Genomic DNA, 24,790 nt, shown 5'->3' on the forward strand with positions numbered 1-24,790 from the left:
AAAAAGACCTTGTGGCTTTCCTGCAATGAGTCCAATGATGGATTCTTTCGAAGCCATCTCAGATGGCTTTCTTAGGCAGCTTCCAACTGAGAATAAAACCAGAATTCCGGACCACGGCCTGGAGAATCAAGGAGGCCTGGCTCACCCTTCCAAACGCATCTCTTTTCCCTCTCTCCCTTTCTCACTTCTGCTCATCCAATTTGCCAAGATCATGCTGCCTCAGGTCCTTTGCACCTGCTCCTCCTGCAGAATCACCCATCGCCAGCAGCTTCCACAGCCCCTCCTGCCCCGGCATCAGGATCACTCTGTGAGCTTTTTCTTTTCTGGGGCTGCACCTGTGGCATATGGAGGTTCCCAGGCTAAGAGTCGAATTGGAGCTGCAGCTGCCAGCCTACATCACAGCCACAGCCACGCAGGATCTGAGCCTAGTCTGTGACCCACACACCACAGCTCACGGCAATGCCGGATCCTTAACCCACTGAGCAAGGCCCCGGGATCAAACCCTCAACCTCGTGGTTCCTAGTTGGCTTCGTTAACCATTGAGCCACAACAGGAACTCAGAGCTCTTAAAAACAAACAAACAAAACACCCCAACACACACCAGGGCCTCATGCACTGTAGCTCTGACTTCCCATGTCGAGGTATCTATATATTTTTCCCCCCTCATAAAGTCTCATGCACAGTCAGGAGTGGGGCCCATCACCTTAGATCTTCATAGAGTTCCTTGTCCAGTGGGCCTCAGCTCCACTGCCACCCCTCAGAGACGCCCACTCTGACCCCCAGCAGCCCCCTTTCCAGAGCACTCCAGCCTACTGCCTTATGTCTTCTCTCTACAATGTCCAGCACCCTCAGAAACCAAGTGGTCTCTTTGTGTCCTGTCTGTCTCCCTCCACGGGGGTGGGAACCTCCCCATGGGCATCTGCCATGGGCCTCTCTTCCCAGCTTCACCCCACAGCAGAGCTTCTCTGCCCAGCGCAGGAGCCGCAAGCCACCTGCAGTAACCACGGGCGATGCAAACACCATTGAACGGAGCTGTGCTTTCTGCACGAGAGGCTACCTGGATTTCAAAGAAATCGTACGAAAAGGAGAGGCACACCATATGAATATTTTGCAAGAGGAAAAGCGTCCTGGAGATGAATTGGGCAACAGCGTGCAGGTACTTGGCGCTCTTGCTCTGTGCACTTAGAAGTGGTTAAAATGTTCAGTGTTCTGTTAGGCGTGTTTCACCACCATTAAAAACTGTCAAAAGGCATGCTGACATCAAAAAGCTCACTGATAGCTTTTAATGCCGACTCCCTGTTCAAGTGACAACGTTTTGAATAGAGGGGTTCAATAAAATATATTCTTAAGTTAATTTCACCCGTTTCTTTTTTCTTTGTACTTTTTTTAAATGGGGCTATTAGAAAACTTGACGCTGCTTCTGTGGTTCAGATGTGTGACGTGTTATATTTATATGGGACATTGCTGACCTCGAGTCAGGGGTGGCATCCAGTAGGCGCTTAAGTATAAATGGACTACTGTAATGAAAACAGTTGCTGCCCAAGAGGTGCTTTTTTGAGCATAAGCAAGCTCTTCTGTCGGCCAGGCTGCAAGAGACTGGAGGGAGGCTACGGAGATGCATTTACATAACCAAATCAGCATAATGAATAATTACTGTCTGTCAGTATGCTTTTTTTTGTCTTTTTGCCTTTTCTTGAGCTGCTCCCGCGGCATATGGAGGTTCCCAGGCTAGGCGTCGAATCGGAGCTGTGGCCACCAGCTTACACCACAGCCACAGCAACACGGGATCTAAGCCGAGTCTGTGACCTACACCACAGCTCACGGCAATGCTGGATCCTTCACCCACTGAGCGAGGCCAGGGGTCGAACCCACAACCGCATGGTTCCTAGTCGGATTCGTTAACCACTGTGCCACGATGGGAACTCCAATGGCTCTCAGTATGCTGATCAGAGCAGCGGCAGTGGGTTGAGCCCCTTACGGTGGGCCAGGAACGGTCACATCCCGTTGCCCACATCTTCTCATTTCATTCTAGAGTCAGTCCTGTAAGGACTCACTGCCCAAGGTCCCCCAGCAGGGCAGGGGACAGCTGGAGTCCTTAAAGGGCTGGCCCCATCTCTCCAGCACACCTGCCGGATCCCACGGCCAAACCTCATGTGCCATCCTGCCACGTGGGCCTTGAAGGCCCTTCCTGGGACGGACAGCAAGCAGGGACTTCTGGCTTCTGGAGCCAATGGAGAGTCCCCATGAGACAGCGAGTCCCTGCCTGCAGGGTCCAGCAAGAGAATGGAGCCATCTGTAATCTCTCATCTCCTCCAGTGCACCCATCCAGATCTAGCTGCCGGGCCGCTCAATTTCAAGGACTGCAGGGAACTGGTCCTGGCCCGGGGCGGGTCATTCTTGCTCAAGGCAGTTGTGGCGGATGGCGCAGGGCCCAGCCTGCCTCTCCAGAGGGCCCTGCCCCTGTTCCTGAAGCTGTAGCAGCTGGAGGACGTGTGGGTGTGGCCTCTCCCCTTCTGCCCTGTGGCTTCAGGCCTGGAGTGGTAGGCCTGGACCCATGCAAGAGCCCATCTCTGGGGCTCAGATCTGCTGGAGCAGGGCTCCCTGTGGTATCTAAGATGAGACCTTTTTGGAGGGAGTCTTTGATCCTGAGATGTACACAGATCAGAACACTCTGAAAACGGGGGAGATCCGCAATGTCTGGACAGAACACCCTCCCACTTCTGGGCTCCAATTATGACTTTATCTTTTTGTCTTTTAGGGCCGCATCCGTGGCATATGGAGGTTCCCTGGCTAGGGGTCCAATGGGAGGTACAACCGCCAGCTTACGCCACAGCCACAGCAACGTGGGATCAGAGCCGCATCTGCGACCTACACCACAGCTCATGGCAATGCTGGATCCTTAACCCACCAATGGAGGCCAGGGATTGAACCTGAATCCTCATGGATGCTGGTCAGATTCGTTAACCACTGCGCCATGATGGGAACTCTGAGAATCGAATTTAAATTAATAATATCACGACGGAACTCCCCCATTTACGTCTTTAAACTGTCAGTGTGAATTTGAGGGAACTGCTTGGGTCTGGTCAAAAAGGCAATGACTGAAGATGCCAATAAAAACTTGGTTTCCTTGGTGACAGCTTGTGTCAAGGAATCTGGACTCAGAGGGAATAAAGATTGCTCCCTGCCAGGCCTCTCAGAGCCCCCTCTCTAGTTGTGAGTCAATGGGTCAATCAACAAACGCAGAGCCTAGAGCAATGATTCTCAAGTCTGGTTCCAGACCAGCTACATCACCTGGGAACTTGTCAAGAAGGCAAATCCTCAGGCCCCACGCCAGACCTCCTGGATCAGAAACTCTGGGTTGGGAGTTCCTGTTGGGGCTCAGTGGTAACGAACCCAACTGGTATCCATGCAGGTTCGATCCCTGGCCTCTCTCAGGGGTTTAAGGATCCAGCGTTGCTTGGATCACAGATGAGGCTTGGATCTGACGTGGCTGTGCCTGTGGTGTAGGCTGGTGGTTATAGCTCTGTTTCAACCCCTAGCCTAGGAATTTCCATATGCCTCTGATGTGTGCCCTCTCCCCCACTGCCAAAAAAAGACCAAAAAAAAAAAAAAAAAAAAAAGGAAAGAAAGAAATCTGGGTTTTCACAGCCACCCAGTAGATTCTTCTAGGCCATGCTTAAGTTTGAGAACCAAGGCCAGCAGCCTATAGCCTTATTACTCAAGTTCCAGCATCATCTAGCAGCTTATCAGAGACATAATACTCAGGCCCTGCCTGACTTACTGAATCAGAATCTGCATTTACCAAGACCCTAGGGACTCGTGTGTGTGTCAAAATTTGGGACACGCTGGCCTAGAGTTCCTTACCATTAAATCAGGGGTCTCAAACTCAAATGCTTCCAGGGGTTAGGTAGGGGATGTTAAAAAAACAGAGCCAGCGAGTTCCTGCTGTGGTGCAGTGGGATAAGAATCTGACTGCAGCAGCTCAGGTCACTATGGAGGAGCAGGTTCGATCCCTGGCCCAGTGCAGTGGGTTAAAGGATTCATTGCTCGGATGCAATCCCTGGCCTGGGAATTTCCATATGCAGTGGGTCCGGCCATTAAAAAAAAAAAAAAAAATGAAGCCAGGTCAGCTCTGCTGATTATTGACATTTAGAAATATGAGCCCAGTTTAGCCAGAGAAGATCTAATTTTTCAAGAGAATCTGGAAACCCAGATGCCAAAGAGAAATTTCCTGATTTAAAAATTACCATGCAGGTGACACAGAATCAGGCCTATGGGGCACCAGCAATAGAGGCCTTGGGGCAGGAAAGGTGCCTCATCTCTGGGCAAGATTTCTGAGCTTGGGGCAGCCCTCTCAGGTGTGGCAAGAAGCACACAGTAGGGACTCAAGAAGGATGGGTGGAGACAGAAGTTCCCAAGCTTGGCTGCATAATGGAATCTCCTACAGAACTTTTCTGTGTTTTGGCTTTTTAGGGCCACACCTGCGGCACATGGAGGTTCCCAGGCTTGGGGTCCAATCGGAGCTGCAGCTGCCAGCCTATACCACAGCCACAGCAACGTGGGTTCTGAGCCACGTCTGTGACCTATACTACAGCTCACAGCAACGCTGGATCCTTAATCCACGGAGCAAGGTCCTCGTCGGATTCATTAGCCACTGCGCCACGACGGGAACTCCCCTCCTAGGGATCTTTAAAATACCGATACCTGGCTCCTGTTCCCAGCCAGTCTGCTTTATGTGGTCTGGGGCATAACCCAAGCAGCTAGGTTTTAAAACGTTCCCCCCCAGGGAATTCCAATGTGCGGCAGAGTTTGGGAACCGTAGGCTGGATAGAGAAGGGGTCAGCAAACATTCTCAGGAGAGGACCAGATGGGGATACGTGAGGATTTTCAGGTCTCTGTGGCAGCTACTCAGTGATGCCATGAAGGGTAAAAGCAGCATAGAGAATCTTAGATGATGGAGCTTGGCTGTGTTTCAATAATTTCTTTTTTTTTTTAAAAAAAAAAAACTTTTTTGGAGTGCCCATGGTGGTGTAGCGGAAACAAATCCAGGTAGTATCCATGAGGACCTGGGTTCAGTCCCTGGCCTCACTCGGTGGGTTAAGGATCTGGGGTTGCTGTGAGCTGTGGTATAGGCCGCGGATGAGGCTCGGATCCTGAGTTGCTGTGGCTGTGGTGTAGGCCGGCAGCTGTAGGTCTGATTTGACCCCTAGCCTGGGAACCTCCATATGCCGTGGGTGCGGCCCAAGAAAAGCAAAAAAAAAAAAAAAAAAAAAAAAAGACAAAAACAAAAAAACAAAAACAAAAAACCCACCAAAATGAAATAAAAATTTTTTTTTGTCCTGTACCTGTGACATCGGGAAGTTCCTTAGCCAGGGCTGGAATCTGAGCCACAGCTGCAGCCTATGCCACAGCTGCAGCAACACCAGATCCTTAACTCACTGCACCAAGCTGGGAAGCAAACTGGTGCCTCACAGAGAGAAACCAGACCCTTAACCCACTGCGCCACAGCAGGAACTCCTCTTTTTTTTTTTTTTTTGGCCTTGTCCCACAGCATGCAGAAGTTCCCTGGGCCAGGGATCGAACCCACGCCACAGCAGTGACAAAGCCAGATCCTTAACCCATGGAGCCACCAGGGCATTCCCGATAATCGTTCCTTTATGAACACTGACTTTTGAACTTTATGTCATTTGAATGCGTCACAGAAGATGATTTTTCTCTTGATTTTTTTTTTTTCAACCACAGAAAAAATCATTCTTCGCTATGAACAGTACAAAAACAGGTGGTGGGTCGAAGGTGGCCCTTGGGTCACAGTTTGTCAACTTCCTGGGCTGGAGGAACGAGCTGAGGGCATGGAGACCTGGATTGCAGGCCTTCTTCTTCCTCGTATTTACCTGCACAACCTCCCCTTGACAATCTCTGAAACCTTAGCATCACTTGATTATGCAATGATTTTGTTGACCAGGGCTGATCAAATATTGGCTTGGCCTGGCTATGGGCCAAAGACCTCAGATGAGACCCTGGATCCTTCATCACCCTGGCAAGGTTTTGGGCAGCCGGCTCCAAGCCCTCCCTCCCTGGCTGGCATATCATTGACCCTTGAGATGCAGTGATCATTTCACTAGGTGATAGGCACAGTCCTTAGAGCTACTTCATCATCTCATTGCCTTCTTACTTCCCAAAAGAAAGAGGACTAGTGTATGCCCTTGCGTATTATTATATACCCAGTTTAAGATGAGGAAACAGGAGTTCCCATCATGGCTCAGTGGAAACAAATCTGACTAGCATCCATGAGGACGCAGGTTCGATCCCTGGCCTTGCTCAGTGGGTGAGGGATCTGGTGTGGCCATGAGCTTGGATCCTGTGTTGCTATGGCTATGGCATAGGCTAGCGACTACAGCTCCGATTTGAGCCCTAGCCTGGGAACCTACATATGCTGTGGGTGCAGCACTAAAAAGACACACACACACACACAAACCCACAAAAAGATGAGGAAACAAAGGCACAGAGAGGTCAGGTGATCTTCCTAAAATCACAGAGTGAGAGGAATAGAACAGAATTGAACCCATGTCTGCCTGAATCCAGAGGCGGCTCTCATCAACACTTTGCTATGTTGCCTCTCAATAATCCACCACCATCACCATCACCAGTCAAGACAATGCCCAGATACAACCTTCTCAAGGACAAGCCTGGGGCCGCAAACCTGGCCTCTCTGCATCTCAACTGGCATCCAGACACCACGCAACTGTCTCTGCCTTGAGCTGCAGCCAGACCTGGGGCACCCAAGATAGATTTGGTACCTACTCCAGGAAGAAGGAGGCTAGGAGAGCTGCCCTGTATGACTGTCCAGGTTGTGCACTGCGCAACTTAGGGGGGCATGAGTCATGATGTAGTCTGTGTGAATGGCACCCCTGGGCTTGTGGAGCTGGAAGCTAGAGGTGAGATGCTCTTGGTTGCCTGGCATAGGATTGGCCTTGGGTGCCCACAATTACGGCTGCTTAGAAATAATTCATCAAACAGGGAGGAGGCCCAGAAGGCAACACTTCCATAGATGGCGGGGGTCTAGGCTGGAAGCTTTGGGGAAGCTTTGGGTTCGAAGCAGGGAGTGGCTGGCTCTTCCTGGGACCTCCTGCATCCAGCGTGGAAAAGGATCCTACCCCCTGATCTCTCTCAGACTGGACTGACCGCAGCTTCAGCTCTGAATCCTTGGCCCTGCTCCAGGTGAAAGCGCCGCTCCTCAGCCCTCCACGCCCTGCCTCCTTGGGAAGATAGAAGGGCCCTCGAGGGCTCTCTCCCATCCTGCTCCCAAGGCTGCCCTGTGTCTGTTCCCACGCCAGGCAACACCTGCCCCCTCACCATCCAGGGCTGCTGGGAACTCCCAGCCCAATGCCCCCAGCTTTCCTCTGAGCTACTGTGCCCCTGCCAGGTGTTCCCGTGTTAGTTTTGCTTTTACGGTTTGAGCCAGGCCCTGTGCCAGCACTTCACATGTGACCCTCCTCAAGACCCTATGAGGCAGGAAGTGTGATTATTTCCCCTTTTACAGACAAGAGCTTGGAGAGGCGGAGAGAGATGAGCTCGCTGGTCCAAAGGCACGCAGTTCAAGCGTCGGAGCTAGGCATCAGATGTGCCTCCTTTAGACTTTCGAGCCCAGCTCTTCTTATCTTGCTAGGGGATGAATGGGTCACGTCCTCTGGGTCTGTTTCCCTATCTGCAGGTTGGGTCTTGGGTCTGGGAAGCCACCTGGGTGACCATGATGTCGCTGTTGGTGAGGACGGTGATGAAGGAGATGGTGATGACAGTGGGGATAATGGTGATGAGGAGGAGGAGGTGATGATGATGAAGATGAAAGTGAGGATGAGAGGAGTAATGATGAGAAGGATGCTGGTGATGGTGGTGCCCATGAAGTACCGACTTGATGGGCTTATTGTGCAGAGCAAATGCGGTAGTTCAGGTAAGACACTGCTCACCGTACCTGTTCTGCAGCAAGCACCTGGAAGTGTTGTGTCAGGTGTGGTCTCTGTGCACTAGACGGCTAGAGTTGGTTCCATGGCACTGGAGTTTGTTAAAGAAACACCCTCCTCAACCACTAGATGCAAGGCATCAATCAGAGACAAGAAAGGGAGGTAAGGGGGACATTTTTCTCTGTCGGGCCCTCCTGTTTCCTGTCAACCTCTGAAATCCAGCTTGGCTTTCCTGGACCTTGGGCCCAGGGTTTGGAACGGAGACCCTGGGCGGGAGACCTGGCCTCGGTGGGCTTCCTGGGCCCCCAGGTGGCCATCCCCCAGGGATTCAGGGAGAGGTGGAGGCTGAGAATCTGGTGCCCAGGAAGGGGCTACTGCCCCGAGAATCTCAGTCACAGGCAAACTGGGCTCTGGGTGCCCCCTTTCTGCTGGGGGAGATTAGAAATGTCACCTGCAGAGGGACATAGGAGTGGTCCCAGGAGGGTGACCAGCTGCAAACTAATACCCGGCTGCTGGTGAACCAAGGGCTTTGAGAGCCATTGTCACGGAGTAAAAAATTTTTTTTTTTTTGCCTTTTTCTAGGGCCACACCCGCAGCATATGGAGGTTCCCAGGCTAGGGGTCGAATTGGAGCTACAACTGCTAGCCTACACCACAGCCACGCAGGATCCGAGCTGCGTCTGCAACCTACACCATAGCTCATGGCAACGCTGGATCCTTAACCCACTGAGCGAGGCCAGGGATTGAACCCACCACCTTGTGGTTCCTAGTCAGATTGATGAACCACTGAGCCACGATGGGAACTCCAATGGAGTAAAACTTTCCCTTTCTCCACACCTACCTCTCAGATGACATCTGGGAGCTGAGGAGAGGCAGGGCGGGGAGAACAAAGTGCGCTCTGTGGTCAAACTGCTGGAGTTGGAATCCCAGCCCCACCACGTGCTAGCTCTGTGTGACCTTGGGCACGTTCCTTAACCTCTCTGAGCCTGTTTCCTTATCTGCCAACATGCAGACCATGACATCGCCTGTTTCACTAGATTGATGGAGGGACACAGTGAGATCTCGAAGCGAGGGAGCTCAGTCTCTCCAAGGGTCAAGCGAGGAAGGGTGTCTGACGGAACCTTCAGGGTTAAGGAAGGAATTCTATGATGTAAGACCTGTGTTAGGCAGGTGGCGTATATTTTCAGATGCTGCCTATTAGTGTTATTATTATTATTATGACTGTAGAGAAGAAGGCCACATGGGCCCCAGCAACACTTATTGGACAAACCCTATCTGGTGTTGAAAGAAACTAAAGTCAGTGCATCCCATGCACGGGTCAAACAAAACAGCATCGTTCCCACACAGAGCGGCCACACCTCCTCCAGTGACAGAGGCTTTTTGGAATTGACCACAGGGAGGGGTTTCAGGGGTTTTAATCCACCCGGATCCTAAGATCCAACAGCCACACCGCCTCGCCCATCTCAGGCCCAGCCATCGATGGGCTACAGTGGGAGTTCAAGAGTGGAAGTGAGGGAATTTCCCGTCGTGGCACAGTGGAAACGAACCCAACATGTAACCATGAGGAGGCAGGTTCGATCCCTGGCCTTGCTCAGTGGGTTAAGGATCCGGCGTTGCTGTCAACTGTGGTGTAGTTCGCAGACACGGCTTGGATCCTGCGCTGCTGTGGCTGTGGTGTAGGCCAGGAGCCATAGCTCTGATTCGACCCCTAGCCTGGGAACCTCCATATGCCGTGAATGTGGTCCTGAAAAGAAAGAGAGAAAAAAAAAAAAAGCGGGGGGGGGGGGGGGAAAGGGCATTGAGGAGTCTCCTAGGGATTGAGAGTTGTGGCTTGCTCACCTCTGTGTCTCCAGGGTCCAGCCCATCGCTGGCACCCATCCAACCATCTGTCATTCACTCACTCAACCAAAGCTCAATGAGTATCTCCTGGGAGCTGGGGCTGCAGCAGAGAAGCGGTACACAAAACAGACAAAACCCGGCCCCTAGCAGTTTAAATCCCTCCGAACTAGTATTGCAGCCTTGAGGGAACACTCCCTCAATATTCCCCAATGCTGGAGTTCCCACTGTGGTCAGCAGGTTAAGAACCTCTCACAGTGTCCATGAGGATGCAGGTTCGATCCCTGATCTCTCTCAGTGGGTTAAGGATCTGGCGTTGCCACAAGCTCTGTGTGGTGTAGGTTGCAGACGCTCCTCCTCTTCTCCGGGGAAGTTCTTCCCCATGGGTGGGTCACCCCATGGCCAGGCTACCCTCTGGTGTCAGAGGGGTCAGGGAGGCGTGAGACCCAGACCGGCTCCTGCTCCACCGGCCAGCAAGTTGCAACCAACCAGTCCACCCTGACTTGGGCATCACCCCTCCCTCGACACACACACCCAGGCCGATTCTGATCTTTCACCTCTCCCTGAATTCTCCAGGGGTTTCAGTTTTTCTCACTCCGGGACTCTCCTCCCTCCGCCCCACCCTCCTCCCTTGCTAGGCTGGAATAGCATTTCTGGAGTTAATCAGAGCAGTAAGAAGGGTGGGGCCCGTCAACAGGAGTCAATTACCTGCCACTGAGCTAAGGTGCTGTGCCTGCTTACCTAGGGCCCTGCAGGAGGTACCACTGTCCCCACAGGCCACGGTTGGGGTTCAGAGGTTAAGTATCTTACATGGGGTCCCACAGAGCTAAACTCCAATCAATGGCAGCTCCTTTAATGCCCAAACTCTTTTTTTTTTTTTTTTTTTTTTTTTTTTTTTGCTTCTACACCCATGCATATGGAAGTTCCCAGGCTGGGGTCGAATCAGAGCTACAGCTGCAGGCCTACACTGCAGCCACAGCAACGCCGGATCCGAGCTACGTCTGCGACCTACACCACAGCTCATGGCAACGCCTGATCTTTAACCCACGGTGTGTAGCCCACGGGTCGAACATGCGATTTCATGGACATGAGTCAGGTTCATCTCCGCTGAGCCACAGCGGGAACTCCTAACTCGGAAACTCTTAACTGTTACATAAAGCGTCCAGATAAAGGAATTAAGGCGTCTGGGGGGATTTTAACACTTAAACCTTGGCAGCTATACTCTGAGCATAGCAGCTCTGTCTCCAGCACTCTTCAGGCTGAGTGAATGGCTCCTTATTCTATTAGGACCACCTAGCATGGGCCAAGCGCACCTAAATGTTTTCTGATCCCTTCAGTCTCTGAAACAGGCCATTAAAGGCTGCCTTCGGGTCCACAGCCTCAGATCCACCAAAGCCTCTATCTGACTCCTTTTCACCGTGGTGTAAACCACTGATAAAGGACAAAGGTGGAGTTCCTGTAGTGGCTCAGTGGTTAACAAATCCGACTAAGAACCACGAGGTTGCGGGTTTGATCCCTGGCCTTGCTCAGTGGGTTAAGGTTCTGGAGTTGCGTTGCCAGTGGCTACAGCTCCGATTCGACCCCTAGCCTGGGAACCTCCATATGACGCGGGAGCATCCCAAGAAATGGCCAAAAAAAAAAAAAGACAAAGGTGACCCTCCTGGGGGGGAGGGACAGAGGTGACAGTGGAATTTCAGGAATCAGCTTATCTGCAGGAGGCTGCCATCTAGCCCTTGCTTGATGGATCCAGTTCAGATCCTTGATGGAGCCAGTTCAGGTGTGGCTCCTGAAGGACCGTGGGCCGGGTTTCCCAGGTCCGAGCCCTACTTCCAGACCTTGGCTTGGGAATGAGCTCCCCGGCACATCAGGAGGAAGCAAGGCTGCCTGGATTGTCCCAGAGCTTTGTTTCTCGTAGGGCCCCAGACTCCCCAGCCACCGGATTCTCAAGACACTCCCTATCAGAGAGGCACCGGGGAGGAAGAGAAAGTTGGGGCTGGATCTAGGTTCTGTGGTTCCCACCGTGGGGCCTCTTGGGAAAATCCCTGAACTCCTTGGAGCATCTCATATTGTCCCCCCCTCAGCTGGGTTTATCTTGGCCTCTGCAACCCACCCTAGAGAAGCCCTCCAGAGTCAGCTCGGCTCCCTAACTTCTATCTCTGCTCTAATGCCATTTCTTTAGTGTAAAAAAACCAAATTCCTCTTTTAAAAACAAAAATGCTAAGATGTTCAGGGTTATTTCAGGTTTATTTATTTTCTTAACATTTGCTTGGCACTCAGAGTTCCCGTCATGGCGCAGTGGAAATGAATGTGACTAGGAACCATGAGGTGGTGGGTTCGATCCCGGGCCTCGTTCAGTGGGTTAAGGATCCGGCGTTGCCATGAGCTGTGGCGTGGGTCATAGACACGGCTCAGGTCCTGTGTTGCTGTGGCTGTGGCTGTGACAGACTGGCAGCTGCAGCTCTGATTTGAACCCCTAGCTTGGGAACCTCCATATGCCGCAGGTGCGGTCCTAAAAAAACAGCAAAATAAAATAATTAATTAATTTAAAAAAACCCCAAAAAAATTTGCTTGAGACTTACTGTGGGCCAATCATTGCTCTAAGCCCTTGACATTAATCTTCAAAACATCCCTAATGGGGTGAGAATTATTATCACCTCCAGTTTATAGATGAGAAAACAGAAACACAGAGAGGTTAAGTAACTTGCTTGAGGTCACACAGCTAATAAGTGACAGAGCCAGCATTTGAATCTCTGCAGGTAAAGAGGCCAGAGGTTTAGAACTGCTGCATCTTTGGCAGAGTCCCACCAGCCAAGAGGTTTGTCAAACTCTGCATTCTGTAATTTGACATTATGGAAATACATTATTTTTTTGCAAATACAAAGGGATATAAAAATAGAGATGGTGCTTTTATAAGCTCCTTATTTATAAATTCACTCTACCTGAATCTGCTGGTCTGAAAATTTGGTCTAGTGGTGTAGCTTAGCCTCCCTATCTTCCTAAACCTGACCGCCTAGACTAATTCCAGAAATGCAGAATGAGCACTTTGTATGGATAAAGTCACTTAATCCTTGCAGGATTCCGGTGAGCCAGGTGCTCTGTGACAACCCCATTTTTCAGGCAGGAAAACTGAGGTTTTAAAGAAGGACACACCCTTGATTAAGCACACATAGCTAAGAAGTGGAGAAGTCAAGGACTAGAACCCAAGCAACCTGAAATCAAAGCCCATACTTTTTTTTTTTGAGTTATCCTTAAATTTTTTTGTTTGTTTGTTTTTTTAGGGCTGCATCCGTGGCACGTGAAGGTTCCTAGGGTAGGGGTCCAATCAGAGCTTCAGTTGCCAGCCTACACCACAGCCACAGTCACAGCCACGCCAGATCTGAGCCCCATCTGTGACCTACATTGCAGCTCATGGCAACACTGGATCCTTAACCCACTGATCGAGGGCAGGGATCGAACCCACATCCTTGTGGATACTAGTCAGATTCCTTAACCACTGAGTCATGATGGGAACACCCTATCCTTAAATATTTTCATTGTGGCAAAATATACACTATAAAAATTACCATTTTAACCTTTTGGGGGGAAGGATATTTTTAATTTAACATTTGCTTAGGACTTACTGATTGAAACCTAGTTGTCTTACAAATACTGGAACCTGAAATGTCATAACTGGACTCACAAGGTGCCACACCAGCCCCTGCCCAGTCTTTCCTGCCTCTTTCTTATATCAAAGGAGTAATATCTGTTCCCCCAAACAAAAATTGAAGTAGTCTTGGCATCCCAGCAATGACACTTTCATTTTCCCCACCCAGCTAATTGTTGTAAAACTAACTTGCTAATACGGGGGTCTGCGCAAATTCCCTCATAACAGACTCGAACAAAAAGGATGCTATTTCAACTTTTTTTTTTTTTTGTCTTTTTGCCTTTTCTAGGGCCACTCCCACAGCATGTGGAGGTTCCCAGGGTAGGAGTCGAATCAGAGCTGTAGCCGCCGGCCTATGCCAGAGCCACAGCCACACAGGATCTGAGCCGTGTCTGCCAACTACACCACAGCTCAAGGCAACGCCGGATCCTTAACCCACTGAGCAAGGGCAAGAACCGAACCTGCAACCTCAGGGTTCCTAGTCGGATTCGTTACCCACTGCGCCACGACGGGAACTCCCTGTCTCAACCATTTTTAAGCGTACATTTCCGCGGCATCCAGGACATTCACATGGCTGCGTAGCCATCACTACTATCCATTTTCGGAACTTTTTCTTTTTTTTTTTCTTTTTGTCCTTTTAGGGCCACACCTGAGGCATAGAGAAGTTCCCAGGCTAAAGGTCAAACTGGAGCAATAGCCAGTCTACGGCACAGCCACAGCAACGCAGGATCCTTCACCCACTGAGCAAGGCCAGGGATCAAGCCTGCGTCCTCATGGATACTAGTCGGGTTTGTTACCACTAAGCCACAGCGGGAACTCTCAGAACTTTTTCAGCATCTCAAACAGGATGAAATTCTGTACCCATTAAACACTACCTCCCCAATCACCCGTTCCCCCACCCAGTCCCCGGTAGCCTCTCCTACTTTCTCTCTCTGAATTTGCCTGTTCTAGACACCCCATGCAAGTGCAGTCACGCCGTATTTATTCTTCTGTGATAAAGGCGCTACTCAGCACAACGAATTCATTGTTTATTGGAAGACATATCATTTGGGTAGCAATCACTGGGGAATTAACCTTATCTCTAGTGTCACACTTGTTTTAAATAAGGAGAAAGAAGATAAGCGTGGCTAGATTTTATGACTGTAATATAACAACTGCACGAGGGAAACAAAAAAAAATCTAACGAGCCCCAAAGCGTATGCAAGGAAAAGTGAGCCTCCCCTGCCAATTTCCCTCCCCAAAGTCAGCCTGGATTGCCAGTGCGCCCTCCAGATTCTAATGTGTGTATGCAAATATATACGTATATACGATCACAGAGTCCCTTTGCCGCGCTTGCGGCATATGGAAGTTCCCAGGCGAGGGGTCCAATCAGAGATGTAGCCTCTGGCCTGCACCGCAGCCACAGCCATGCCAGATCTGAGCTGCGTCTGCAACCTACACCGCAGCTCCCGGCAACGCCGGATCCTTAACCCACTGAGTGAGGCCAGGGATCCAACATGCATCCTCATGGATCCTAGTCTGGTTTGTTGCTGCTGAGCCACAATAGGAATTCTGAGTACCTTTTAAAAATAATTTTAAAAATTAAATTGTAGCTGATTTACAATGTTCTGTCAATTTCTTCTGTACATCAAAGTGACAGTCATATATATATATATGCTATATATGCTATATATGTGCTATATATGTGCTATATATATATATATGCTATATATATATATATTCCTTTTCTCATATTATCTTCCATCATGGTCTATCCTAAGAGACTGGATATAGTTCCCTGTGCTTATATCTATTCTAAATGTAATAGTTTGCATCTACCAACCCCAAATTCCCCACCCATCCCACTCCCTCCCAAGTCCCTTGTTAAAGAGCACACACAAGTAGTAGAAAAATATATAATTTTATATCTTGCATTCACTTTTTTTTTTCTTTTTAGGCCCATACCCGCGGCATATGGAAATTGCCAGGCTAGGGGTCGAATTAGAGCTGTAGCCATCAGCCTATGCCACAGCCACAGCAGCATGGGATCCGAGCTGCATCTGCAACCTACACCACAGCTCACGGCAACGCAAGATCCTTAACCCACTGAGCAAGGCCACGAATCAAACCCATGTTCTCATGGGTGCTAGTTGGGTTCGTTACCACTGAGCCAGGACTGGAACTCCCAGGTTCACATTTATTCATGCAGAGCTGCTGCTTTCTTTTGAGTGGCTGCGTCGTATTCTCCTGTGTGGCTGTCGAGACAGGCACAGTCCTTAGACCCCTTCTGATGGATGTTTGGCTAATTTGCTATCCTTGGCTCTTTTTTTTTTTATTATACTCAAATGAATTTATCACATCTGTAGTTGTATAATGATCATAACAATCTGATTTCACAGGATTTTCATCCCACAGCCCAAGCGCATCCCCCCATCCCCCAAACTGTCTCGTCCGGAGACCATAAGTTTTTCAATGTCTGTGAGTCAGCATCTGTTCTGCAGAGAAGGTCCGTCTGTCCTTTTTTCAGATTCCACATGTCAGTGAAAGCATTGGATGTTGGTGTCCCATTGTATGGCTGACCTCACTTAGCATGATAGTTTCTAGGTCCATCCATGTTGCAAAAAATGCTGGTATTTCGCTCTTTTTAATGGCTGAGCAATATTCCATTGTGTCTCTGTACCACATCTTCTGGATCCACTCCTCTGCCGATGGACATTTAGGTTGTTTCCATGTCTTGGCTATTGTAAGCTATCCTTGACTCTTACACAACACTGACAACCTTGGTTCTAACGTCAGGTGCCCAAGGCAAGGTTATCCACTGGACACATTCCTAGAGGTGAAGTGGCAGAGACCTAGAGGATGGACGTCTTAAAAACTGACCGTTTTCCTAACTGCCCCTGAAGGTGCCCCAATTCGAGCTCCCAGAGGTGGAGTTCGAGAATCCTGGTGTCTCTACCAACGTGGAGAGTTACCCATTGAGCTGGCAGGTGGAAAACAGAATCGGTGTGGATTCGTTGCACATTTTTGTTTTCAGACTGGAGCATCTTTTCATCTGAATTCAGTTCGTATTTCTTTTTATGCAAACAGTAAACTATATCCTTTATTCTCTACCCCTTTTTTGGATCTGGTATTTGATCTTTAATTTATAAAGCCTTTAAAAGCTCTCTATGAAATGAACTCTCTGTCATTAAAGTGACGAATATTTTTACGAGTTTGACATGTCTGGGCTTATGGATTTTTGTTTGTTTTTAGGACTGAAAGTGAGGGGCATGTAGAAGCTCCCAGGCTAGGGGTCCAATCAAAGCTGCAGTGGCCAGCCTACACCACAGCCACAGCAACATGGGATCCAAGCCACTTCTGTGACCTACACCACAGCTCATGGCAATGCCGGCTCCTTAACCCACTGGGCAAGGCCAGGGATTGAACCCATAGCCTCTTCGATATTAGTCGGGTTTGTTTCTGCTGAGCCACTACGGGACCTCCTGGGGCTTGTGGATTTTTGTTTGTCTGTTTGCTTCTTTGTTTTTGGCCTACAGAAAATAGTTCCTACGGCATTCAGAAGTTCCCAGGCCAGGGATCGAACCCTGAGCCACAGCAGCAACCAGAGCCATAGCCATGGCAGCATGGGATCCTTAACCCACTGAGCCATCCAGGGATTCCAGGAAAAATTAATTTTCATGCAGGCAGACTTAGCCACTTTGATATTTAAGGCAAGGCCCGTGCTTGTACTCATTAGGCTGTGCTGCAGCCCCAGTCCTGATCAGTGCTTTGAAGAAGACATATGGAGTGGGCCCCCTTTGCAAAATGTGACTGTCCCAACCTGGACTTGAACCTGGTTCTCAAGGCCCTGAGGGAGAAGATGCTGCCTGCAAAGCCACGCAGGCGTAGAGGATCTCCAATCACAGACTTTTATGGGGGGGGGGGGTCCTCAGCAGCCCAGGGCATCCCGCACTAGGAAACAGCTCCCCAGAAGGTCAAATCTTGCACCAGGCCCTCAAGGTGGGCCCACTGGAGGCTGTGCAACTAGGCAGGGGAGTGAATTCTAAACAATCAAAACCCTGGAGCGCAGTAAGAATCTGACTGCAGTGGTTTTGGTTGCTGCAGAGGTGTGGGTTTGATCCCTGGCCCGGCACAGTGGGTTAAAGGATCTGGTGTTGCCGGGGCTGTGATGTAGGTCACAGCTGTGGCTTGGATCCAAGTCCCTGGCCTGGGAACTTCCACATGCTGCCTGTGCAGCCATTAGGAAAAAAAAAAAAAAAAAAAAAAAAAAAAAAAAAAAAAAAGGGGAGTTCCCGTTGTGGCGCAGTGGTTAACAAATCCCACTAGGAACCACAAGGTTTCGGGTATGATCCCTGGCCTTGCTCCATGGGTGAAGGATCTGGCATTGCTGTGAGCTGTCGTGTAGGTCGCAGACATGGCTTGGATCCTGAGTTGCTGTGGCTCTGGAGTAGGCTGGCGGCCACAGCTCTGATTGGACCCCTCGCCTGGGAACCTCCATATACCGCGGAAGTGGCCCTAGAAAAGGTAAAAAGACCAAAAAAAAAAAAAAAAAAAAAGGAATAAAAAACACACTAGGCCCCTCTGCAATTTTCCTAATCTGTAAGGAAGTGGTTCTTTCCAGCCTCCCAGGCTGAAGGGGATATGCCTTTATTTTAGGACATCCCCTTTGGCTTTAGTCAGAATTCTCACCATCTACACATTCTTCCACCTGGAGGGCTTTTTTGGTTTGTTTGTTTTGTTTTTTTGTCATTTTGTCTGTTTAGGGCTGCACCCATGGCACGTAGAAATCCCCTGGCTAACTATGGAGAACAGTTTGGAGATACCTTAGAAATCTATACATAGAACTTCCATATGACCCCGCAATCCCACTCTTGGGCATATATCCGGACAAAACTCTACTTAAAAGAGACACTTGCACCCCCACATGTTCATTGCAGCACTATTCACAATAGCCAGGACATGGAAACAGCCCAAATGTCCATCGACAGAGGATTGGATTCGGAAGATGTGGTATATATACACGATGGAATACTACTCAGCCATAAAAAAGGATGACATAATGCCATTTGCAGCAATATGGACGGAACTAGAGATTCTCATACTGAGTGAAATCAGTTAGAAAGACAAAGACAAATACCATATGATATCACTTATAACTGGAATCTAATATCCAACACAAATGAACCTTTCCACAGAAAAGAAAATTATGGACTTGGAGAATAGACTTGTGGCTGCCCAGGGAGAGAGGGAGGGAGTGGGAGGGATCGGGAGCTTGGGGTTATTGGATACAACTTGGAATGGATTTACAAAGAGATCCAGCTGAGTAGCATCGAGAACTATGTCTAGATACTTATATTGCAACAGAACAAAGGGTGGGGGAAAAAATATATACATGTAAGAGTAACTTGGTCCCCATGCTGTACAGGGAGAAAAAATTAAAATAATAAAACAAGAAAAAAAAAAAAAAGAAAGAAATTCCCAGGCTAGAGGTTGAATAGGAGCTGCAGCTGCCGGCCTACGCCTACAGCCACAGCAACGTGGGTTCCAAGCCACATCTGCAACCTACACCACAGCTCACGGCAACGACAAATCCTGTAACGCCCTGGGCAAGGCCAGGGATCGAACCTAAGTCCCCATGGATGCTAGTCGGGGTCATTACTGCTGAGCCGCGATGGGAACTCCTGGAGGGCTTGTTCAATGACAGGTTGCTGGGCTCACCTCCAGAGTCTCTGATTGAATAGGTCTGGGTTGGGTCTGAGAATCTGCATTTGGAAAAAAGCTCTGGGTGGTGCTGATGCTTCTGGTCCAGGGACCACAGCTTGAGACCCACTGGCCCAGGACATTCACGCTCTGGGGACCCCATCTCAGGCGCGGCAGGGGTGGGAGTTAGGGTGAGAGGGCTGGGGGAACATAGGCTTCATTCAATCAAAATGCCAACAGCAACTGCCCTGTGCCAGGGACTGTGCTGAGGGCTGCGAGTTTATCCTCACCTCATTGTTCCGTGGAGCCCATGGAGTAGGTCTCACTGGCTCTATCTCCACTTTACGAGGCGAAAACGGAGGCTCGGAGAGGGTACATGGGCTTTCGAATCAGACAGATCTGAGCTCTGATTCCAGCTCTGCCACTGAGCCCCCATGGGAGCTCCGGAGGAAGTGGCCTCTCTGAGCCTGTATCTAATGCATCGGTAAGTGGGGACCACAAAACCTGATTCCTGGGACATTATGGGCACAACAGGGATGATGACTGTAAGAGCACCTGCACACAATGGAGCACAAGAAACTTCCATCCCCTTTCCTGCCACGAGCCCCTTCATGATTGCAAGGTCCCTTTCTGTCGCCCCAGGCTTCCTGCCTCTTCCTGTATTTGAAGTCACACTGGACTACTGTCACTTCCTAAATATGCCTCCCCTGGTCATGCTCCCAGGGCTTTGGAAAGGCTGTTTCTTCCGTGTGGAAATGCCTTTCTCATTCTATCGCTCCAGAGAAACTCCTCTTCACCCTTTGAAACCCACTCGAGAAGTCCCCTCCTTTTTGTTGCTTTCCTTGAAAGCCTGTCCTCTTCCTGCCCTTGGGCAGAAAAAAATATCCAGGACTGCAGCATCTTCTTTGAAGAAGGGGCTGAAAACATTACTTTCCTTCCTTCTTTCCTCTTTCACTTCTGTTTCTACAGTATGTTTTTTGTTTTGTTTTGGTTTTTGGTTTTTGGGTTTTTTTTGCTTTTTAGGGCTGCACCTGCAGCATATGGAGGTTCTCAGGCTAGGGATGGAATCGAAGCTGCAGCTGCTGGCCTATGCCACAGCCACAGCAACACGGGATCCAAGCCATGTCTTCGACCTATACCACAGCTCACGGCAATGCAGGATCCTTAACCCCCTGAGCGAGGCCAGGGATCGAACCTGCAACCTCATGCCTCCTAATTGGATTCATTTCCCCTGCGCCATGACAGGAACTCTGAGCTTTTTTTTTTTTTTTTGGCCATGCAGAAGTTCCCAGGCCAAGGATTGATTGAACCCATACTACACAGTGACCCGAACCACAGCAGTGACAATGCCAGCTCCTTAACCTAATGAGCCACCAGGGAACTCCTCCATAGCATATTACTAAGCGTCCAACTCCAAGTACAGCTTGGTTACAGAGACCAGGCAGCTTACACTGCCATTAACATCAGTGACACCAACCCTTAGTGTATTCCAAACACCAGGCACTGCTGTAAGAGTTTTAGGTTTGTTGGTTCATTTAATGCCTAAAAAGGCCCTTGAGGGAAGTGCTACTTATTGTCCCTATTTTTGAATCACAAAAATGTTAAATGATTTGCTTTAGAGCATACAACTAAGCCATGCCTGAGCTAGGATGCAGAAACTGGCCGTGGAATCTGCATTATTAACTTTTATATTAAGCTGCTCTTTCTGAATCAAGGGGGGCCAGGTGGGGACTGTGCCACCCTGGAGGGTGTCTGCCCCATCCCAGAGGATAGTCGAAAGTCAGGGCCAGAGTGGTTGGCTTTTCAGATCCTCTTCTTTTTCTGGCTACACCTATGGCATGTCGAAGTTCCCAGGCTAGGGGTCGAATCGGAGCTGCAGCTGCCAAGGGAACACCACAGCCAAACCCACACCTGATCCAAGCTGCCCTTGTGACCTAACCTGCAGCTTGTGGCAACGCTGGATCCTTAAGCCACTGAGAGGCCAGGGATCGAACCCGCATTCTCGTGGACACTATGTCGGGTTCTTAAACCACTGAGCCACAATGGGAACTCTTGATCCTCTTTTCTCAGGAGGATCTGGAAATACGAAGTTCAGGAGTTCCCACTGTGGCTCAGCAGAAATGAACCTGACCAGTATCCATGAAGATGCAGGTTCGATCCCTGGCCTCGCTCAGTGGGTTAAGGATCCGGTGCTGCTGTGAGCTGTGGTGTAGGTCACAGACGTGGCTCAGATTTCTTTTGCTGTGGTTGTGGTGTAGGCCGGTGGCTACAGCTCTGATTTGACCCCTAGCCTGGGCACTTCTATATGCCATGGGTACGGCTCCTAAAAAGCAAAGCAAAAAAAAAAAAAAAAAAAAAAAAGGAAAAGAAGTATGAAGTGACATCTCTCACTTTTAAAAATCTGGGGAGTAAGCTAATATTTAACAGGGAGCATAAGCCCCACGAAGCTTACACACAGATCCGAGTTGTGACTTCTGCTGTCTCCTGTGACTCAAAGGTGGGGACCTCAGCCCAGTTTGTTCCTGGATCTTAGCGCAGGCCCAGGAGCCCAGTAGATCCTTTGTAGGTGCCGTGACACTTCCGGACCCCGCTGTGATCTGGGCTTGGCTCTCGCAAGCAGAAATCGCAAGCTTGGTCCCACTCAGCACCAGGCTTCTGTGACCTGCACTTGAGAGGTGGACAAGGTCTCAGATGGTGACTCTGAGGGGCACCGCCCCCCAGGAACCATCTCTGGGTCTCCTCTGTCCCGGGATGCAAGACTTCCTGCTTCCCGGGTGCTGGCAATGCTGTATGCATTTGGTTTCATCACCCACGGATCCACTCAACAGTTTTGGGAGGTTGCTATTACCATCATCCCTGTGTTACGATGTGAAACTCTGGCTCAGATGGGGAAGGGAACTATTGCCCAAGCTAGGAAGAGGCGGAGCTGGGATTGCAACGCAGGCGGCTCTGCTTGCAGATTTCCCCCAACAGACTCTTATCAGGCTTCCTCCAAACTCTTGATGGTCTTGGATCACATTCTTTGTGTTTTTGGTCTTTTTAGGCATATGGAGATTCCCCAGGCTAGGGGTTGAATCAGAGCTGTAGCTGCCAGCCTACGCCACAGCAATGCCAAATCCGAGCTGCATGTGTGACCTACACCACAGCTCATGGCAACGCCGGATCCTTAACCCACTGAGCGAGGCCAGGAATCGAACTTGGGTCCCCATGGATACTGGTCAGGTTCATTTCTGCTGAGCCACAACGGGAACTCCTTGGCTCACATTCTAAGGTAAGCACACTCTCAAGGCACAGCTTGGACCAGCAAAAATTTGGGGGTAAACACATAGGATCCCCCAAACTTTAGTCCATCAGGCTTAGTTCCTAACTCCTTCTCTGTCCTCTCAGGGTATCTAGAGGGAAACCCTGGACTTGGTCCCTTATGGGAATTCTGCCCACTGGGGCCTGGACAGGCAAAGCTTGTGGCCTGGCTCAATCCCAGGCCTGTGGGCTCAGCGGAGACCACAGATGGAGGGATGTGTTTGTCCTTGTCCCCTGACAGATGGGATAGAAGTGTGCACACGTGCCCCTGTGCAAGTGTGCGTGCCTTGTGCAGGTGTGCACACACGTACGTGTGCAATGGAGAACCAGGGGCCTTGTCCCCCAAATTCAGATCCCGTGCAGTTAGTTAAGGACAAAGCACGAAGAAATCTTACTTAAGCCAGAGATGTCAGTTTACAGAAGAAGCTGACACAGAAAACTGTCCTTTAATTTTTATGACCTAAATGCCCAGCCCTTTGCAAACCCCTGGTGAAAAACAATGTAGCAAATTAAATAAGCTAGATTTACATGCAGCCACACGGGTCTCTTTCAAGGAAATGATACCTGGGTGGAGGGGGCAGCCGGTTGCAGAATGATGTGGGCGGATTATACCATTTCTATTATTTCTATCCTCCCACAAAATTAAGAGGAAGCTCACATACTTTCTATGGGTACGCATGCATATGACGGAACGGGTGTAGGAAAAAGTGGGGGAGAAACACCCCAAATGATGAAGGCAGTTGCTTCTGGGGGGCAGGGAGGGCAGGGGCTGGAAGGCAATAGACAAAGGAGGATGGATCTGGTGTTTTTCTCCTGGAATCACAGTTCAGTGGGCAGGTAGGTCGGGTTCCGGGCAGAGGTCATGCGCGGGAGCCACAAGGATGCTTAAGCCTGAGGATGAGTTCACACAGGCTCCGCATGGACTCAGAGGGCTTGGCAGCTGGGGACAAACACCAGCCTCATCTGTGCTGCCCTCACTCCCTGGGGGAGCTGTGTGCCTCTGGTGGGTGCCAGAAGCTCTGCTGCCTCCTCCCTAAACCTCCCATGAACTCCGGTTCTCTCCCCACCCCCCACCCCCGCCCCCGGAGGAGAGGGGACCGCCCCGCCCCAGCTGCACACGTTCTGCTCTGCTCGCAACTCCTGGTCCCACCCCTGCCCAGTACACAGCGGCCCCTGTCGCCGACATTCACAGCTCTGGGGGTTCGACAGCAGGGCCTTCGCATCTGGCTTCCACCCCAGCAAGAGGCACCGTCGGTGGATAGGCGACCGCCGCCCGGGCCCCCAGTTCCGCAGAGGCGTGCTGGGAGGGGAGGCTAAGCGATGGGCTCTGGATCAGACGCCTGGGGTTCAAATCTGGGCTCAGCAACTCATCCCTGGGGCCTAGAGAAGTTTCTCCAGCCTGTGACCCTCAGTTGTCCCCCTCCGTAAAATGGGAACACCAAGAAGGCCCTAATTCCAGCAAAGCCTTGCGCGTCCCGATGCCTAGCCGTAGCCGGCGCTCTCAGGTGTCGCTGTTGTCACCCTCCCGAACGACATTTCACCCCTCCCATCCGTGCCCAGGATGCTGCCGCCCCCTCTGCAGCCTCAGACCCCCGACGCGCTCGCCCCGGCCCTTCGCTCGCATCCTGGGGGGCTTCCCTTCCCTCCTCCTCCGTGGTCCCCCAGCGCCCGTAGCCGGGTCCCCTCAGCGCCGCCAGCGCCACCGCCGAGCGCCCTCCGGTGGGAACCTGAGGCGGGGCGGCCGGCAGGTGGCGGGGGAAGGCGCCGAGCCCCGCGTCGCTGTCGTACCTGCTTCCCGGGGCGGCTCGGGATGCGCGCGGCTGGGGGCGGTGGTGGTGGCGGCGACGGCGGCGGCGGCGGCGGCGGCGGCGGCGATCTGGAGGCGGCGGCGGCCAGGAGGCTGTGGCCGTGGGGCCGCCAGCGCCTGGCGACAGGGACGGGGAGGGAGCGGGCGCCGGGGCGGGGAAGCCCGGGAGCGCCGCGGGCGGGGCTTGGCGGCGCCGACGGCGGGGTCACTGCACCCGCCCGGGCTCCCCACGGCCCCTCTTTCTCACTCTCCTGGGAAACGAACTCGGCTCCCGCACGCTCCCTCGTACCCACGTCCACATCCAAGTAAGTCTACCCAGCACCCCCACCCCGGGCCCCTCGCGCGTCCCTTTGCACATCGCTTTGCACGTCCACACATTTGTACACACAGACCCCCCCTCAACCTTGCGTTCCCCAGACAGATCACTGTCCCCACAGGCGCCAACTCCCCACCCCCAGACCCTACGTGCCACGTTCGACACTCCATCCTGCCCCCAGATGTACCTGGTCCCCTCGTGCACACCTGTACAACCACGCCCATCACATCCACACCACCCGCAGGCACAGAC

The 24,790-nt window shown here is 51.0% G+C and overlaps 1 protein-coding gene across 5 annotated transcripts in view; it reads right to left on the bottom strand.

Annotated features, from left to right (window-relative positions):
* Positions 1-24,790, bottom strand: part of SCNN1B (sodium channel epithelial 1 subunit beta) — a 72,403-nt gene that overhangs the window by 47,088 nt on the left and 525 nt on the right. Inside the window, exons 1-2 of one of the 5 annotated variants that reach the window (XM_085017335.1) lie at positions 24,204-24,353; positions 21,568-21,777 (exon numbers count right to left, since the gene is read on the bottom strand). The exons of 2 other annotated variants lie outside the window; for them this stretch is intronic. Coding sequence is in view for 1 of the 3 variants with exons in the window: in XM_021086475.2 (XP_020942134.2) it covers positions 24,726-24,762 (37 nt within the window). In the remaining 2 variants the exon portion in view is untranslated. Of the gene's footprint in view, positions 1-21,567; positions 21,778-24,203; positions 24,354-24,725; position 24,790 lie in introns of those variants that run through there. 2 more of the 5 variants (XM_021086475.2, XM_003357614.5) reach the window with 2 other exon arrangements.

This window comes from Sus scrofa, chromosome 3 (genome assembly GCF_054392235.1).
Source record: "Sus scrofa isolate SSC_HxYL_T2T_F1_AM1 chromosome 3, Sscrofa_HxYL_maternal_Yorkshire_Landrace_v2.0, whole genome shotgun sequence".
NCBI lineage: Eukaryota > Metazoa > Chordata > Mammalia > Artiodactyla > Suidae > Sus > Sus scrofa.